This window comes from Galeopterus variegatus, unplaced genomic scaffold (genome assembly GCF_000696425.1).
Source record: "Galeopterus variegatus unplaced genomic scaffold, G_variegatus-3.0.2 Scaffold4439, whole genome shotgun sequence".
NCBI classification, from domain to species: Eukaryota; Metazoa; Chordata; class Mammalia; order Dermoptera; family Cynocephalidae; genus Galeopterus; species Galeopterus variegatus.
The window spans coordinates 127,903-142,019 of record NW_007730550.1 but is presented as its reverse complement, the minus strand read 5'-3'; the positions used below and the strand labels follow the sequence as shown (position 1 = coordinate 142,019).

The 14,117-nt window shown below is 53.5% G+C and overlaps 1 protein-coding gene across 1 annotated transcript in view; it reads left to right on the top strand.

The window, feature by feature from the left end:
- The window catches only part of CCDC88C (coiled-coil domain containing 88C), a 96,099-nt gene that overhangs the window by 36,782 nt on the left and 45,200 nt on the right, over nucleotides 1-14,117 (top strand). The window contains 3 exon segments of the mRNA XM_008587571.1: nucleotides 6,566-6,712; nucleotides 7,482-7,626; nucleotides 10,992-11,176. Of these exon segments, the coding sequence (XP_008585793.1) occupies nucleotides 6,566-6,712; nucleotides 7,482-7,626; nucleotides 10,992-11,176 (477 nt within the window).

The following is a 14,117-nucleotide window of genomic DNA, read 5'->3' as shown; positions in this document are numbered from 1 at the left end:
TAGGACTGGAGACAGTGTTAGATGTGATGGGCAGGAGAGCAGAGGAGTGTGGTTGTGCATTCGTGCGGGCTCATGTCTGTGAGCACCTGCCACGTGTGGGACACTAGGAATGGGGGGAGAGACAGGTGGCCCGGCTGTCCTCCCTTGGGCCTGCCCAGTCTGACTGCTGAGAAATGCATAAGTGCGTCTCACCAAAGGGAGTTCTCGCCACATGGGAGGAAAAGATAAAAGACTGTGGGTTCAGGGTGAGGGCAAGGTTAATTTTGGCTAGAAAAACATGGCACACAAATTTACGTTTTGTTTTTAAACTTCTGGTAGCTCTTTTTGTGTTTCCTAGTCTAGTTTACATAAGGGTTGGAACAACAGAGGAGAAAGGAGTGGGCATCCGTCCATCCCTCAGTGCAGGGGGCGGTGTGGGGAGGCGGCACCGTGGTCCTGGACGTCGCTGTGCAGACAGTAGTCCCGCTCAGCGCCGCCGGGCCAGAGGAAGGAGGACGAAGGCAGGGAGGAGTTGCCTGGTGGGTTCCCTTTGCCCGTGTTTATGATGGACTCCCCCACCGCAGGCAGAGGGCAGAGCAGTGGTGCCGGGTGCATCCTGAGTCCCATCCCATGCAAATTACAGCTTTCTAGGTGGTGCTGGCTTCAGCGTCAACAGCTCAGAGGCAGAGACCTCCCTGGGCTCAGTCCTCGCTGCAACACCAATTCACTGGGTGTTGGGCAAATCTGGTCCACACCTGCAAAAGGAGGGGGTAGCCTGGGTATTTCAAGATCCTCATGCCTTGGCTTCCTGTGGCATGGGCATGTGTTATCCTAGCGAGCCCCTCTCCACAGGGAGCCTCCCTAGAAGAGATGGGGCCCTGGAGTGGATCTGTGCAGCCAGGGGCCAGCCAAGGATAGGGCTGGGTTGTGGGCCAGGCACCAGCCCGTTAGGAACTGGGATCAGTTCCAGAGTGTTGTGCACACACATGAGCACCACCCCCAGTCCAGAGCCACACCCCCAAGATAACACTAGAGGTGCCAGGATCAGGATGGGGGTGTGTGGTCAGTTTGGTCCACCCTGCCCATCTGGGCTTAGGAGCTGGGCTCCTGCTCCACTGACCCTCCTCTGACTGGGCAGAACCTCCCCACCCACACCCTAGGGTTCCCGCAGCTCTCAGCAGCATCTCAGTCCTCAGGAGGAGAAGGTGCTCAAGAAGTGCATGTTTATTGATTCGATTCTGGTGCCTTAGGATACCCAAGACTCTCTTCTTTAAATTGAAAGAAAACAAAATAGCAAGCCTTCCCACTTTTCCCCAGCTCTCTCAAGCTGCCCCAGTCCCTTGGCGTCCCTTCACAGACAAACCTGCATGAAACCCGGCCCCTCCCGGTCTGCTGCAGGCTGCCGCCTCATCCAGAGCCACTCTTGGGAATCAGGAGCTCCATGACAGTCGCCTGATCCAGCAAGCAGGGCTCAGCCTCCCTGGCCCACCCCTCACAGCCCCAGTCACCTCCCGTCACGTCCCCCCGGCTCTGGTTCTGCTCACTCCCTGACGAGGCGAGCTCCTGACTTTCCTCCGACCCTCACTCTGCCCTCGCAGGTGCACATGGTTGACCCCCTTCCTCTGCCCACCCTGGACACCTGGCCCTTCGTCCCCACCTCAGCCCTCTGCTCCATGGGTGTCTCGCCTGCCTCCCGCCCCTTCCTTTAGCCAACATGTACAGACCAGCATGTCCCAGGTCTCAGTCTTTATGCTGATCTCTCTCTCGGATGCTAGTCTCAGTCCATACAGCTAGTCTGTAGGACTCTCAAGGTCAATATGCCCAAGGTCATTGCCTTTTGCCTCCAAACCTGCCTGGATTGTATCTGGACTGGCGTCACTGTCCACTCACTTGGGTGCTTAAGCCAGACACGAGTCAGCCTTGTTTCTCCATCCCTCCTCCCCACCTGTGCCAGGCTCGAGGGGCTCCCTGTCCTCTCAAGCCCACTTCCCACCTCCCAGCACATGGCTGTTGAGGCAGGCGTTTGCAGCGTGGGTGTGCCCTACAGCTCACCAGCCTTGTGTGTGCTGCCTGCTTGTGTGATTTCGTGAATGCTCACAGTGCCCTCCCCAAATATCTGAACTGGCCGTCCTGTCTTCGTCTCTCCTGGCTCACATCCTCTGTCCCACTGCCAGCGGGGCCTTTGCAGCAGCTCATCGGGCACCTCTCCACTGCTCTTGGGATAAAATCCATTCCTCACCCCTTCTCTGGCACTTGCCCAGCAAATATCTGAACTGGCCGTCCTGTCTTCATCTCTCCTGGCTCACATCCTCTGTCCCACTGCCAGCGGGGCCTTTGCAGCAGCTCATCAGGCACCTCTCCACTGCTCTTGGGATAAAATCCATTCCTCACCCCTTCTCTGGCACTTGCCCACTTCTGGTCCCCTGTGGAACCCCCACAGCTGCCCTAGGGCTCCTGCAGCTTTGCACGGGTGCTTCCTGGGCCCAACCCACCTCTTGCATCTGGCTCATGTTCCAGACCCTTTAAGACTCAGTTCAGGAGTCACAGTCCAGAGCCAGATCAGAGAACAAGCTCTGAAGGGTGTGTCCCCCAGCCTCCTGCTTCCTATGTCCTTTGGAGACCCCCTTCTTAACTCCAGGCAGCACTCCTCTCATGGCATTGTAGTGAAGTGTTTTCCTGTCTGTTTCCCAACCAGACCATAAGCTCCCTGAAGATGGGGACTGTGCCTTACTGACCTTGAGTCCTCTTACCCAGCACGTCGCCTAGCCCAGGAGTCAGCATACTGCAGTCCATGAGCCAGATCTGGCCCACCACCAGTTATTACAAGTAAAGTTTTATGGGAACAAAGTTATATCCATTTGTTGTCTTTGGCTGCTTTTGGGCTACCCCTGTGGAGTTGAGTAGTTGTAAAGGACACTTAGCTCCTGCAGAGCTGAAAGTATTTACTGTTTGGTCCTTTACAGACCCATGGTCTGGCCCAGACTAATTGCACAGTAAGGCTCTCAGTAATGACCATGTATTTGTGGAGCTTTTTCTATGTGCCAGGACCGTGTTACGCTCCAAATGCATCATTGCATTTAAGCCTCATGGTGGCCCTGTGAGGTACAGCAGACACTGTTAGTTCCTCTAATTTTTTGAGATGAGAAAATGAAAGATTAATTAATAACTTGCCCCATGTCACGGTTGCTTAGCAGGTGGACCTGGGGTAGGAATGTAACTGGTCTCCAGGACCTTGACCACCTGCCAGTGATTGAACATGAGCCCCAGCCCTCACAAGGAAGGAGGAGATAAAGGGAAGCGGGACAGAGAAAAGGGATGTGGGGGAGTGGTGAAGTACAGGTGCTCGTGGAGGGGCACAGTGACGGGCTGCCACTGCCACCTGGGGACGGAGGAAGGGTCCCGACCTTCGGCACCTCATGTCAGGACTAAGACATATTGTAAGCGGGGAATGTTAACATTCAGGGAACCTGCTGAGGAAACCTTGAACCCAGGGAGATCTTCTGTTCCCACTTGGGACTTTGCGTCTCTCTTTGTTTCTTAATAACTTCTAAGGAATTGTGATGAGATCCGGTGCACTAAGAGGTTGAGCAGGACAGACCTGACCTGGTTTGGTTTAAGATTCAGTTCCCCACGCTCCTCAAATCAGACAAAGTTTAAAAACACGCAGGTCTTCTGGGAAGCTTGAGGGGTTTCTGTGAAGCTGGAGGTACAGGTAGGGTTTAGTGAGGGGTGATCTTTGCTGAGTGAGCAGAAGGCCTGCCCACCCTGAGTCAAATGACCCGGAACCTCCCTCCTCAGGACACCCCCTGGCCAGCTGCTGCTGCTGTGGACACTCGCGGAGCTGTGCAGTGTGATCCCGAGCCCACAGGGGGCGCCGTTTCTCTCTCCGATTCCACATCTCCTCTGGTGTTTGGTGCTCTCAGGATCAGGAGGGAGCCGTGGAAACGAGCTTTTGTCTGTTCATGTGGTGACGCTCAGTGGCTGAGTGCTGGGTTGAACAGTGTTACACAGGGCTGTGAATGATGGTGACAGTGGCAGCTGGCGAGTTTATCTGTCTCAGGGCTGTGCATGGAGTACTTCCCCCACGTCACCTAACCCCCACGTTACCCTGTTTTCGTGCCCATCTTGGAAAACAGGAGTCCACAGTTGACAGGTCCCATGCTAGAGTACGTGGCAGACCTGGAAACCAGGGCCCCGTTAGCCCACATGCCTAATCGCTGCTCCAAGTTAAGGTGGCCTATTAGAAGTGGTGCTCTCAACGGTGTTAGAACACCAAGGTCAAGCGTTCAGATCTCTGCGCTGGCCAGCCGCCAGAAAAAAGGTGGAGCTCTTGAGCCTCTTGGGCACCAGCCCTCAGGCCTGTCCTGTGACTTCACAGATGTGGCCCCTCAGCTGTTTGCTGGGCTGGGTCGGGCCTTTAAATAGCCTCCTGGTTTGGTTAGGGTCAGGGTCGTGGTGGGGTGAGCTGGCCTTGGGCAGCGGCCCAGTGGTGTGGACTTGGCCGCTCGTTCCCCTGTGCCAGCTGGCTGGCGGATTCCTTGGCTTGCTTTAGGAGCTTAGGAACAGCTTCTTCCAGTCTGGATCCTCACTTCTGAGGTGCTGGGGTGTGTGAGGCAAGCTGAGATATTTCTGTTGCCTAATAAGTAGTGAAGATTGAAACTGCCAGGAAATTGAGGCAAATTTGAGTAGTAGTTAGAAATCATCCCATTCCACGCTGTCTTCTGCTCCTGGGCACCTTTGTTTATCTCTGCCTGTTGGAAGTCTCCGAGTCCTTCAAGGCTCCCCTCACCTGCCACCTCCAATCCCCCCTCATGCGTGATTTGGCCAGCGGGGGTTATCCAGCACTTACATGAGAGGCTCATGAGAGCAGAAGGTGAACAGTCCTGCCCCAGGGGCTTCCCAGTCTCGGGGAGGAGGACAGGCCAGCCCCTCCGAGTGGGCCGAGGGAACGCTGGGAGCCCAAATCCCTGACTCGCCAGGTGGGACAGAATGGATTCCAAGCACTTCTCAGAGGGGCAGCTAGGCTGGGTCTTGAAGGCTGAGTAGGAGTTGGTTGTGAGGATGAGGGGCAGCCTGTGCTGTGGTTGCTGAGGGACAGGGAGTAGTGGCGCTGGGAGTGCTGGGGAGTAGACCCTGCTGGAAGGTGGGTGAGGACCATGGGGGCAGCGACCAGAGAGGGAAGCTGGGCCTTCTGCCCGCTTGGAACCCTCAGTGTGCTCTGGCATTTGTCGTAGTAGCAGTCTGGGCCTCTCTTAACTCACATGAGCCCCTCGAGGATGGGTCTTTGGGGAGCTGAGGGCAGTGGAGAGAACACAGGGCCTGGACCCCTCTGGCCCAAGTTCAATCCCTGGCTTTGCTCCTCGCCTCGCCAGCTTTGAGACTTTGGGCTCATTCCCTAACTTACCTGAGTCAGTCCTTCATCTGTAGGAGGGGACTGTCCCCACCTCCCCGAAGGCTGCTGTGAGTAGTGAGGCAGAGCCATAGATGTTTAGTGCAGGGCCGGCCACAAACTGGATGTGGTCTCTGCTGGGGACGGGCAGGGAGAGGGCACGCAGGTGAGTCCAGAGTCTTAATGACCAGGCCCTTCAGCAGCTGCCAGGCTTTGATCAAAACTGTGTCCACTGACCAGAAAGCCTGTGGTTTTCCCTCTTCTAAGAACCTTGGCTTCTGGCCTGTATAGGAGAACGAGCACGTCGTGGATAAGCAGAAATCCTGGCCCAGCTCCCAGTTGGTGACCGTGAGTCCCTGCCCACCGAAAGATGCAGACAGATCCCCGTGTATGCTTTCGTAAACTGTGAAGGCATTTGGGGGGACATCTAGTTGCCCCAGGGGCACCAAGTGGTGCTGGGAAGGGCTCGGGGGAGAAGAGAAGCCAAGGGGGCTCTTACTGGAAGCTGCAAGGTGCGGTGCACAGCTGGGCCTCCCTTGAGTGTGAAGCCTCAAGTGCCGGGCTGCCCGCAGCGAGGGCAGAGACCAGCAGATCCCCCACTGGTACAGATTTGCGGGGTGCATATTTGTTTAGTTTGTTATGTGACAACTTAACTGTCTTAAAGACTCCCCATCTCCAGGAAACTGCCAAGAACTTTTGTTTTTCCAGGAGCATGTGTGTTAAATACTCAAGTAGGAGCTGCGTGTTGAATGAAAGCTTGTCTGAATAGCCATTCTTCCCAGGACCCTGATCAGTGGAAGGAGAGCTGAATTGAGAGGCCTGGGCTCCTGGCCTCCTCTCTTCCTCATGAAGGGAACGGACTCAGAGAAGTCTCTTACCTGTCACAGGGTGCACTTGTCCCTTCAAATGAGGTTGTAAATGTCAAGGCTTAGCTCCATGCCAGCCTCGAGCAGACATTGAGGAAGTGTTGCCTTCCCAAATTTAAATATCTTCTTGATTCATGGATTTTTTTCTTTTACTGGAGAAAGCCCATTTGTCCTTGCCCAATGAGAAAAAGTAAAGACAATAAAAAGTAGAGAGAGAATGTCCTGCCATAGGCTTCTCCCCCGACTATTTGGATCCGGATTCCTGAAAGGGCTTTGGTTTTAGACTTCTGACGTTTATCTGATGTTTCTCATGTATGTTTTTGCTAACCAGGAGCTGAGAGAAGATAATATCATTTTGATTGAAACCAAAGCCATGCTGGAGGAACAGCTGACTGCCGCCCGGGCCCGGGGCGATAAAGTCCACGAGCTGGAGAAGGAGAACCTGCAGCTGAAATCTAAACTTCACGACCTGGAATTGGTACTGCAGGCGGTGGCGTTAGCACATTTAACACGCATTGGGGCAGTTTCAGGTTTATGCCGTGCCCGTCTCCGATATGTTAGCTACTGGTTTGCTACTGGTGCTGCTACTAGTGACTTGTGCACTGCAAAGAGTGGTTGCTGAGACCAGTGGGCTTGAGTGGGCACCACTTAGTGCCCACAGAACAAATAGCACTTGACTTCTGTATTGCTTTCTGCAAGGATGAGTGTATACATGTGTCTTTTGCAAGCTGGGTCTTTGCTGGTGTTTTGGTGTGGGTTGAGCTGTGATTCGTTCGTCTCTTTATAGCTCTTGAGGGCTGTTAGCCTAATCATAGAGCCACAAAGCTGCCCACCGCCATAGTAGTAAAGCCCTGTGTAGTATGTCACTTTGTGTTTGTCTTAATTTTATTTATTTATTTGCTGGCCAGCACAGGGAATAAACCTGGGACCTTGGTGTTATCAGCACCACACTCTAACTCTCTGAGCTAACTGGCCAGCCGGTACATCACTATGTTCAGACAACGTTCAGTTAGAGACCTTGGGTCTCTCTTCAGAACCTAGGTAGCCAGGTCAGGGTATCTTTTTATGCCTGTAACTCTCCCAACGGGGCCCTGTGTTGAAATCGTTTACGTGCAGCGTTGTGTATTTGGAAGTGAGCGGGTGCTTGGAGTCCCTTCATCCACAGCGAATCGTGGTAGATGCACGGAAGCCGGGTTGGTCCGGAGGGTCCCCAGCTGCATCCTCACTCCCTCCTCTTCCTGCCCTAGGACCGGGACACAGACAAGAAACGAATCGAGGAGCTGCTGGAAGAAAACATGGTCCTCGAGATTGCACAGAAGCAGAGCATGAACGAATCCGCCCACCTTGGCTGGGAGTTGGAGCAGCTGTCCAAGAATGCAGACCTGTCTGACGGTAGGGAGCACCTGGTGCCTGGGAGCCGGCCTGGTTGCTCGGCCTCCTCATCCGGGGGCTGAACCCTTGGCTCTGAATCTTCCACGTCAGCCCATCCATTCACCCCCAGTAAATATGATTTTCTTCATGTGCCATTTGGAACTATTTCATTACAGTTTTCCCCAAGGAAAACATGAGAGGGCCTGGCAGCCTTGATGTCAGGACGTGAAATACAAATTAAGTGTTGCCAGGTTCCCCAGTTCCCATATGGACACTCCCAGGAGCATCCAGATCACAGCACGCTGACACCCAGAAGACACCTTAGGCCTGTCTGCATGGTTGAAAGCTCTGGATGGCAGGAGCTGTCCCCAGAGGTTGCTAATCCCCACCATAAACATCCTTTGTTCATTTGCATAATTGGGCAAGATGGATGCCGTCTGCTGTCTGTCTCCTGCGTGGGGGGTGCTGCTCAGGAGACCCAGGCTCTTGGTTGATCTGCCAGGCCCCTTCCTCTTGCTACTGGGCTTGCACTGCTGCCCAGTGCCCCGAGACGAGGTGTGGGTCCCGGACAGGGTGGGTGAGGCAGCAGTCAGCGCTTGAGCAGGAAATCACTCTGGCAAACAATAAGCCAGTTCCTGTGTTCCAAAATAGCACAGGTTCACCATTCCCAGGCACCTGATAATGCAAGTTAATATTTACTTAGAACTTTCCAGAGTATGATAGGGCCTTTGGCTTGTTTGGGGGGTGGCTTTTTAAAATTCCAATGAACATTCCTAAACATATTGGAAAGGTTAGGGAAAGCAGCTGACTATTTCTTCTCTTCGAGGGGTACTATCATTTTCAAACCTGAAATGTTAATTAAACCCTTAATATGTGTGAACAGTTAGCTCAGTCTGTGCTTTGGTGCCTGTGCTGGGCCCTAAGGGTTGCACAAGGTGGGATCTTGCATATTCCCTGCCTCGGGAAGCCCAAGTTCACAGTGGGGGGTGGGGGAGGGGACGGACTACTACCCCCTGGTGGAGCAGAGAGGTGGTGCAGGCTGCTCGAGGCTAGCTGATGAGTGAAGGTGGGATCTTGCATATTCCCTGCCTCGGGAAGCCCAAGTTCACGGTGGGGGGTGGGGGAGGGGACAGACTACTACCCCCTGGTGGAGCAGAGAGGTGGTGCAGGCTGCTCGAGGCTAGCTGATGAGTGTTTCTGAGACTCAGACCAGGGTAGCTGGTGTGGGTGTGAGGCTTCACCGATTCAGACTACTCAGTATAATTTGTCAGCTCTTTAAGGTCAGCGACCATGCTTTATTCCTAGTGTTCTCATCTCCTGGTGCCTCACTAGGAGTTCATACATGTTGGTTGAAGCCTGAATGTAATTTGAGTGGGTGGTCTAGTAGTTTCTTGAGTCAGAGAGACCTGGCTTGAAGTCCTGGCTCCTCCACTGGTTAGCTGGGTGACCTAGGGCAAGTAGTTGACCTCGTTAAACTTCAGTTTCCTTGTCTGCACTATGGGGCAATGAACCTGCCTCACAGGATCACTGTGAGTATAAATGAGATGAGACAGGGAGGTGTCAGCCCCAAGCCTGGCTACGGTGAGTGTCCAGGAGAGGGCAGCTGTTCTTATTACATTGTCCCATCAAAACATATTCAATTACTTTGGTTACTGCAGGTGCCGGTGAGCAGCTCAGTAAAGAACCAGTGACTACTTGAGTAATAAACATGTTGCATCCGTGTAATAGTCTTGGAAGCACTGACTTTTGTTGGACCAGGAATGAGGCTTATAGTCATTTCCATTGTAGAACCTTAAAAATTATTCTTCATGGGTACAGAGCTTGGGAAGATGAAGAGGAGATGGAGATGGCGATGGTTGCAGAACAGTGCAAATGTGCTTAATGCCACAAAACTCAAAAATGGTTAAAATGGTAAATTTTATGTATATTTCACCACAATCAAAAAAAGTTCTTTTTTTTAAGGAACACTACAAAGGTACTATCCAGGTGATCACAAGTTCTGAATTAGTGGAGTTTTATTTCAGGTTAGGTGTTTTCGATTTGGTTTGTCTCATTTGTAGCACAGTCTGGACAGAGCCCTCCAAGTGTCCTTGTGTGTTTGAGAGCATGTGTGTTTATGTGTGTGTCGATGCTGAGGTTGGGTTGGGGCCACGACACACCGTCCCCACCACTGCTGCCTTGCCTGTGGTTGCTGTGGGTCTTTAGGACATTCTGGCCTGTTGGGTCTGTATTGTACGTGGTAGAGAAGGAAACTCCAAGGGGAAGACAGGTGCCTTTTAGTCTTTACAATCAGTTGGGGCCACGACACACCGTCCCCACCACTGCTGCCTTGCCTGTGGTTGCTGTGGGTCTTTAGGACATTCTGGCCTGTTGGGTCTGTATTGTTGTACGTGGTAGAGAAGGAAACTCCAAGGGGAAGACAGGTGCCTTTTAGTCTTTACAATCACTGAGGCTCTGAACACTCACACTTTGATTGAGGGGTTTGCTATGAAAGTCATTAGCCTCTACTGCCCACCACCCCTGGGGATGGATAAGAAGAGAAGATGGTCCTGTTAGCAATACAGTGTGATTAGGCTCCAAGAGATGAGTACATGGCACTAAGTGGGACATGTGAGGGGACAGAACAACCCCAAACCCTTCTCCAGAGGACTTTCACATAGATTTGTTTTTTCCTCCCAAAAAAGCTCCGTGACTTTCCTAAAGTCACATACCTCCTCGTGACAGGAAGGGCCACAAACTCACATTCCTGACTCTTGGGCCTGTGCTCTCTTCTCTGTTTGCATCTGAGCTGTTTAATAGCAGAGAAGATAATGTGCCTTTTGTATCTTTAGCTTATATTTTCATCTCACTTAGAATTTTTAAAGCAATTTGAATGTACTATCTTGCTTTTCTTCAGCATAATCATGAAATCACAAAAAGAAATCTCTGCGTAGGATCTTACCCAGGCTGGCAGGTGCTTGGCATAGGTGCCAGCATATCTTTCCAGGTTTCCACGCCCCTCCCTGCTGAGGAGCCCGGACACCCACTCCCCTTAGAGCCTGTGCAGAAAGTGTCGCCTGTTTGCCATCTCTGTTAGCCTCGAGAACCCTTGAGTTAGACAGCCAGGTTAGCAGCCTGGTGAACACATGGACCCCAGAAGTCACAGTCTTCAACTTGTGCATTGGCTCCTCCACTGTCACCTGCATTCTTCTTGAACTCCAGGTTGCCCCCCTCACAGACCCCGGCTAGGCCAGAAGTGGGGCTACATGAGATGGGAGTGGGAAGAGGGGTGTCTCACTGACCCCTGGGAGCCCTTCCTGGGGCCTGATGACCATCTCAGGCTTGGGGCAGAGTGGGGAAGCAGAGACTCCCAGCACACTGGGTTCTGACCCGACTCCGTGCTTTAGCCTCCAGGAAGTCCTTTGTGTTTGAGCTGAACGAGTGTGCCTCCAGCCGCATCCTGAAGCTGGAGAAGGAGAACCAGAGCCTGCAGAGCACCATCCAGGGGCTGCGGGAGGCATCCCTCGCGCTGGAGGAGAGCAGCTTCAAGTGCGGGGAGCTGGAGAAAGAGAACCACCAGCTCAGCAAGAAGGTACCCCGGCCGGGGGCATAGAGACCCGGGCACCCCTTTCCCGGCCCTTGTCTGGAACATACAGGCAGGAAGGTGGCCAGGCAGAGCACTCAGGGGTAGGGAGGACACACAGCTGGTGGAAAAGCAGAACCAAATGCAGTCACAGTCACTGTTGATTATAACAGGGGAGCAGGAGTGATGGTTGAGGAGTCAGGAGGCAGCACGGCCTCTCCCTGCCCCGCTGCCTCTAGGGTGTGAGCTGGCCCTGTGACTTCTGTGTGCCTTGTTGTCTTCATCTGTGAAATGGGGTTGCTGGGGCACCCACCTTTTTCTCTCTTCTGTACCACTGCGCTTAGTACCTCACTTCTGACACTGATCACATGTGTGGGGTTTTCGCTACACCAAGCAATTCTCCAATTCTCAGCAGACACCGAATGGTGTCCTACAATTTTACTCAGTTCTGATGCTGTCTACCTGGAGTAAGCGCAGACGAGGGCTCAGTCCCACAAGACTGCCCCCACTTCAGATGCCGGTCCCAGGCCAGGCTGTCACCTGTGCTTCTGACTGACTGGCTGTGAATTGGAGGCTCCGTGATCCCCTCCTTGGGTTAGATGATTTGCTGGAATGGCTTACTGTTACTCATTTATTATAAAGGCTACAGCTCAGGAACAGCCCGAGGGATGAGATGCATAGCACCGAGGTATGGGGAGGGGCGCAGAGCTTCCGTGCCCTCTGGGCATGTCCCTCTCAGCACTTCTGCACAGTTACCAAGCCGGAAGCTCTCTGACCCACCCTTTTGGGTTTTTTTGGAGGTGTCATCATGTAGTCATGATTGATTAAATCATTGGCCATTGGTGATAAGCTCAGCCTTCAGCCCCTCTCTTCTTCCTGGAGTTGGCAGGGATAGCTGAAAAGTTCCAGCCCTCTAATCACATGGTTGGTCCCCTGGCAGCCAGCCCCCATCCTGAGGCTGTTCAGGAGCCCCCAGCCTCTAATCATCTCATTAGCATACCACAAAGACACTTAGCACTTTGGAGATTCCGAGGGTTTTAGGGGCTGTGTGCCAGGAAGTTGGGCCTGGGACCAAATGCGTATTTCTTCTTACGTTACACCACGGAACAGGTGTGATGAGGATTATATGAGCCAGTGTCTGTAATGGGTCTAGCACATAGTAAGTGCCCGATAGAAAGAGCAGTGCGACACGGGTAGGGGCTTAGGGGAGAGGCAGCAGTAGTGTGAGGTACTGAGTAGCGGAGGTCAAGTGCTGGTGACAGTGATAAGCACGTCCTTGGGGCTGCAAAGCATGTGTATGACCATTGGTAGAGCGTTTTAGGGTCTTGCTGGTGGTGAAGCCATCAGGTCAGTGCTCACTCTGTCCTCCTGTAGGATGGGGAAGAAGTGATGGGTGAACTGTCTTTGCTTGTAAGGACAGCTGCTGGGTCTTCTGGGTAGCACAGCAGAACCCAGACACCTGGGGGAATAGACAGCGGTTTACACACAGCCTTGTTCTGTGAAGATCCCTGTTCGAGGACACCTAGTCCACACTGTGATGGTGCGGTTGCGTCGTGGGCTCTGAACACAGCAGGTGCCATGTTCCAGCCAAGGAGAAGGCAAAGGTGGCCTTGTTCTGTGAAGATCCCTGTTCGAGGACACCTAGTCCACACTGTGATGGTGTGGTTGCGTCGTGGGCTCTGAACACAGCAGGTGCCATGTTCCAGCCAAGGAGAAGGCAAAGGTGTTCTGGGGTCCTGGGGGTCTCCCGACCCACCCACAAGTCCTGGCAGCGTCATTTATTGAGGCTGCAGGGGCAGTGGGAGGAACGGGGGCTGCAGGCTGCAGACCTGGGTTCCACCGGTCCCGCCTCTGCCGGTTCTCTCTGAGGCTTGAGACATCCCCCCTCCTTCTGTGCGTGGTCGCTGGGTCCCCTCCTGGCACCTCCCCAGCTACTCTTCTTGTCTTTTGAAGCTCCGTGTGCTTGCAACATTTTAGCTTCCAAGAGCCTCATCCTCCGTTTGTAGGACAGTAGAAAACACCCTCATCTCACACTGCATCTTTAGATGCAGAGCAGTATGGGGAAACCCACTAGTCATTTTTGGTTTCTTAGATTCATGTGGGCCCAGCACAGGAAATGTCTTTGTAAGTGGCAAACCTTGGCCAAGATTAAAAAAAAAAAAAAAAAGGATTGACCTTTAGGAAAATGAGAACCTCCACTTCTGCGAGTCCTCTTGGGTCTGCCCTGGAAAGCCGGCTGCATAATCTTGCTGGCCCAGTGACGTTGTGCGTTGCCTCCCAGCAGGGGCCACTCAGGGTTTCCCCACCTTTGTTCATCCGTGGGGCCCCGAGGGGAGCCACTCAGGGTTTCCCCACCTTTGTTCATCCGTGGGGGCCCCTCTTCTGTACATTTGGGAATTGGCGGTGGGTGCTGCCCACCCAGTGTGGCTCCTTAACGCCTCAGTTTCTCACGTCCCAGTCTCTTGCTTCCCTTTTGGGTCACTTCCCCAGCCTGCCACCAGCCATCTCCTGCCATAGCTCTTAGGAGGCCATGCCTTGGCACAGGGTCCCTGGGCGATGAGGAGCGGGGGCCGCAGTTCCCAGGCGAGAGCTGTCCTGTGTCAGTGCCAGGATCCCTCTCCTCCCTGTCGTGTTTGGCTACCCTGGGCCTGGCTGGAATCTGTCCCAACCCAGCCAGTGAGGTTCTCTTTTTGCCCTCAGTACACATCTCACTAGCCCAGAGTCTGGCACCTGAAAGGTGCTCCCCGGTGTTGGACGGACGAGTACCCCAGCACCAGCAGGTGGGTTGACCTTCCACCTGCTAAGCTCATCCCGAGTTTCCTTTCTCCAACCTTGGACATCCTGCCCCTCACTACTTGATGTACCTCAGCCTCCAGGTGGCATTTCATAGTCAATAAGAGAACCCCTCAGGCCCAGCTGAGCCCCCCAGGCTCTCCCACCTTACCCTGAG